At 36.5% G+C, this 2,956-nt stretch overlaps 1 protein-coding gene across 5 annotated transcripts in view; it reads left to right on the top strand.

Annotated features, from left to right (window-relative positions):
- gria2b (glutamate receptor, ionotropic, AMPA 2b) overlaps window positions 1–2,585 on the top strand; it is a 64,533-nt gene extending 61,948 nt beyond the window's left edge. For 2 of the 5 annotated variants that reach the window (XM_041990285.1, XM_041990283.1), the window contains exons 15-16: window positions 139–273; window positions 933–2,585. In XM_041990285.1, the coding sequence (XP_041846219.1) occupies window positions 139–273; window positions 933–1,097 (300 nt within the window). In that variant the 3' untranslated portion in view covers window positions 1,098–2,585. Of the gene's footprint in view, window positions 1–138; window positions 388–932 lie in introns of those variants that run through there. The other 3 variants (XM_041990287.1, XM_041990286.1, XM_041990289.1) reach the window with 2 other exon arrangements.
- Window positions 2,586–2,956: the final 371 nt, after the last annotated feature.

Below are 2,956 nucleotides of genomic sequence, written 5' to 3'. Positions count from 1 at the left end.
TTATGAAATATAGTTGTGCCTTTTGTGCATTTTTGTTTTTATTGTGGATGTGTTTTTGTTTATTTATGTACATTATTCAGCCTTTTGACATTTCATCCTTGCCCTGAAACTGATCCCTGTCTCGTGTGCATTTCGCAGGAGAAGACAAGCGCCCTAAGCCTGAGCAACGTGGCTGGGGTCTTCTACATTCTGGTCGGAGGACTCGGTTTGGCCATGCTGGTGGCCTTGATTGAGTTCTGTTACAAGTCCCGAGCCGAGGCGAAACGAATGAAGGTGGCAAAGAATGCACAGAATATTAACCCAACTTCCTCGCAGAATTCACAGAATTTTGCAACTTATAAGGAAGGTTACAACGTATATGGGATCGAAAGTGTAAAAATTTAGGGGGTAGGGAACGAGGTTTTCATAAATTCCCCCCAAATGCACGCTTTTTTGGCACCATCCGTTCCATCCTTCAGTGTTAGTGAATGAAGAGGTTGGCCAAAGGATCGTATGTACTGGTGATCTTATGATTTAATGAGAGAGAGAGCGATACTCCCGTTTTTTAAAGCATAGAATTGTTTTCGTCCATTTAAGTTTCCTTACTTTTTAAAACCATTTTCATGTATGACTGTTGATGGCCATGCTTGTTAATACCTCTGTCCTAGTAACACATTTCAACAATAATGCTTGCAATGACCATGCAGAAGCCTTTACATGATCATTTGCATCATGCATTGTGTTACCCATGGACATCATATTTATTTCTCATCTACATCTCCTGTTTTGTGCATTTTCAACCTTTATAAGCATATTGATGTGGAGAAACTCTAACCAGTCTAACATGTTTTCTTGTTTGTGTATGGATCCTTGTGCGTGTGTGTGCGTGTGTGAATGCGATAATGATTGTGATGACTTGTGTCTGGGTGCACATGTGTCCTGTGTTTTCTTAGATGACCTTTGGGGATGCCATGAGGAATAAAGCAAGACTTTCCGTCACCGGGAGTACTGGGGAGAATGGTCGGGTGATGACTCCAGAGTTTCCTAAAGCTGTCCACGCTGTCCCTTATGCGAGACCTGACATGGGACTAAACGTCAGCCTGACAGATCTATCCTGATCAATGAGAAACTCCTGTGTGCCTTACAATGGTTTCGACAGAACTTTTTTTTTGTTTTTTTTTTCTCTCTCTCTTTATTTAGCCCTTCCTCCTCCTTCTGTTCTGGCACTTTTCTTTTTGTCTGTCTGGTGAAAATGGAAAGGTAGGAAATGGAAGCTTCACTTTGTCTCTCACAAAGACTTGTGTTGTTGCCCTCTATCTCCATTTCTCACCACATAAAATAGCCTCCAATTCTTGGTGGAATTCCCTCTTGGAGAGAAGGGTGGCTCTCATTTTCAAAACTGGTGACACCATCCTTTACTATCTATCTACTTGGTCTGGACTGAGACAGAAGCAAGGGCTTGATTGACAACTGCTGTTGCTTCTAGGAGTCAGAGGTTCAGTCATCTCAGCTGTGTTTTGTGTGTGTGAAGAGCGATTGTGTGTGTGTTTGTTTGCGTAATGGGCAAATGTTGTAAAAAAACCAAACAAACAAACAAAAAAAACCATTGTTTCTGTAGCCATCGTCAAACAGGATTTTCAAGCACATTTGATATCATCTGCATTAAGATGTGAAACTGTCCTCTTTTCTAAGAAAATTAGCAGAAAAAGTTTATTGGGAAAAAAAAAAATATTTCTATGTATTTTCACAAAATAGCTTTTAAATAAACTTGCTTACATACTGGTTGGATATAAACATCTTAATATGTGAGTATAAAGAGAGAAAAAGTACTAAACAGCTTCTAGTTCCATATTTTAAAGCCAAATACATTGCATATGAGGATGAGATGTTAGTCATGTAATTAATTCCTATTATAAACTTTCCTGTATATTTTATTCTTTAACATTTTGGTGTTGGATATGAACTATATGTCAACGTTTGACATTGGAATCAATCCTATTTTTCTTGTTAGAGTTGGTGCAGCAGTTTTGCTTTTCTCTTTTGTCTCTTTGTTTTGCTTCAGTGCTTTTGCTGTTTGTATTTTTTCTGATGAGGACCAGGGGTGTCGCTCTGTATTCAGGAGGAAATGAATCTGTTTACATGAAAGTATGGGAAATACAGTATAAGTATGATATGGTATATCTGCGTTAACATTTCAAAGTGACATCACAAGGAGGCATCCACATACACATGGTTTGTGTGATGGTTTCAAATGCCAAATAAGTAAGAGTGCCAAATTCTAGTGCCAGTAGATATCAATATAGTCTTAATATAATCAATCACTGTCATGTCAGTGAATGTAAATGACTTCAATACATTCTGTAACTTTTGTAACTAGATGTACAGTTGGTGGCAATGACAGTGCTAATACAATTCTGCTATGTTTTCCAGTCTCCATGTATTTTGCATTGATCTAACAATGAAGTAGCACCAGTTGCATGTTGTTGCCGCAGATACCATATGTTAATTTCATTTCTGCCAAACATGCATTTACATTTTCCTGTTAAAGTTGTGAGGTAAATTGTTTAAAATTGGCAACACAATGTAAGACATATATACATACAAAATATATATATACATATATACATATAAACATATATTTTATATAAAATTTTAAAATCTAAAAAATCATATCCCCTTCCTAGAACTACTTTGCTTCCATTAAATACTAAATTTAAAATACATTTTTTTTAATTCTCAAAATAATATTTTTCCTATTTGCAGTCTTACTGCAAATTAGTTATACAGTTGAGCACTTATAATAATAGAATTTCTTTCCCCCTTTTAAAATCAATCTATATAAAGCCCTGCACTGCAACCAGCCAGCACATAAATTATACTATTATCACTGTTGTTTTTATGAGTTCATAAACAGAAACATATACCGTTGTTGCTAATCAGTTTCATTGCATATTCAGGCTATTTCACTGACATTTTG

The sequence above is a fragment of the Melanotaenia boesemani genome, chromosome 7 (genome assembly GCF_017639745.1).
Source record: "Melanotaenia boesemani isolate fMelBoe1 chromosome 7, fMelBoe1.pri, whole genome shotgun sequence".
Taxonomy (NCBI): domain Eukaryota; kingdom Metazoa; phylum Chordata; class Actinopteri; order Atheriniformes; family Melanotaeniidae; genus Melanotaenia; species Melanotaenia boesemani.
This window is presented reverse-complemented; position numbering and strand designations above follow the sequence as displayed.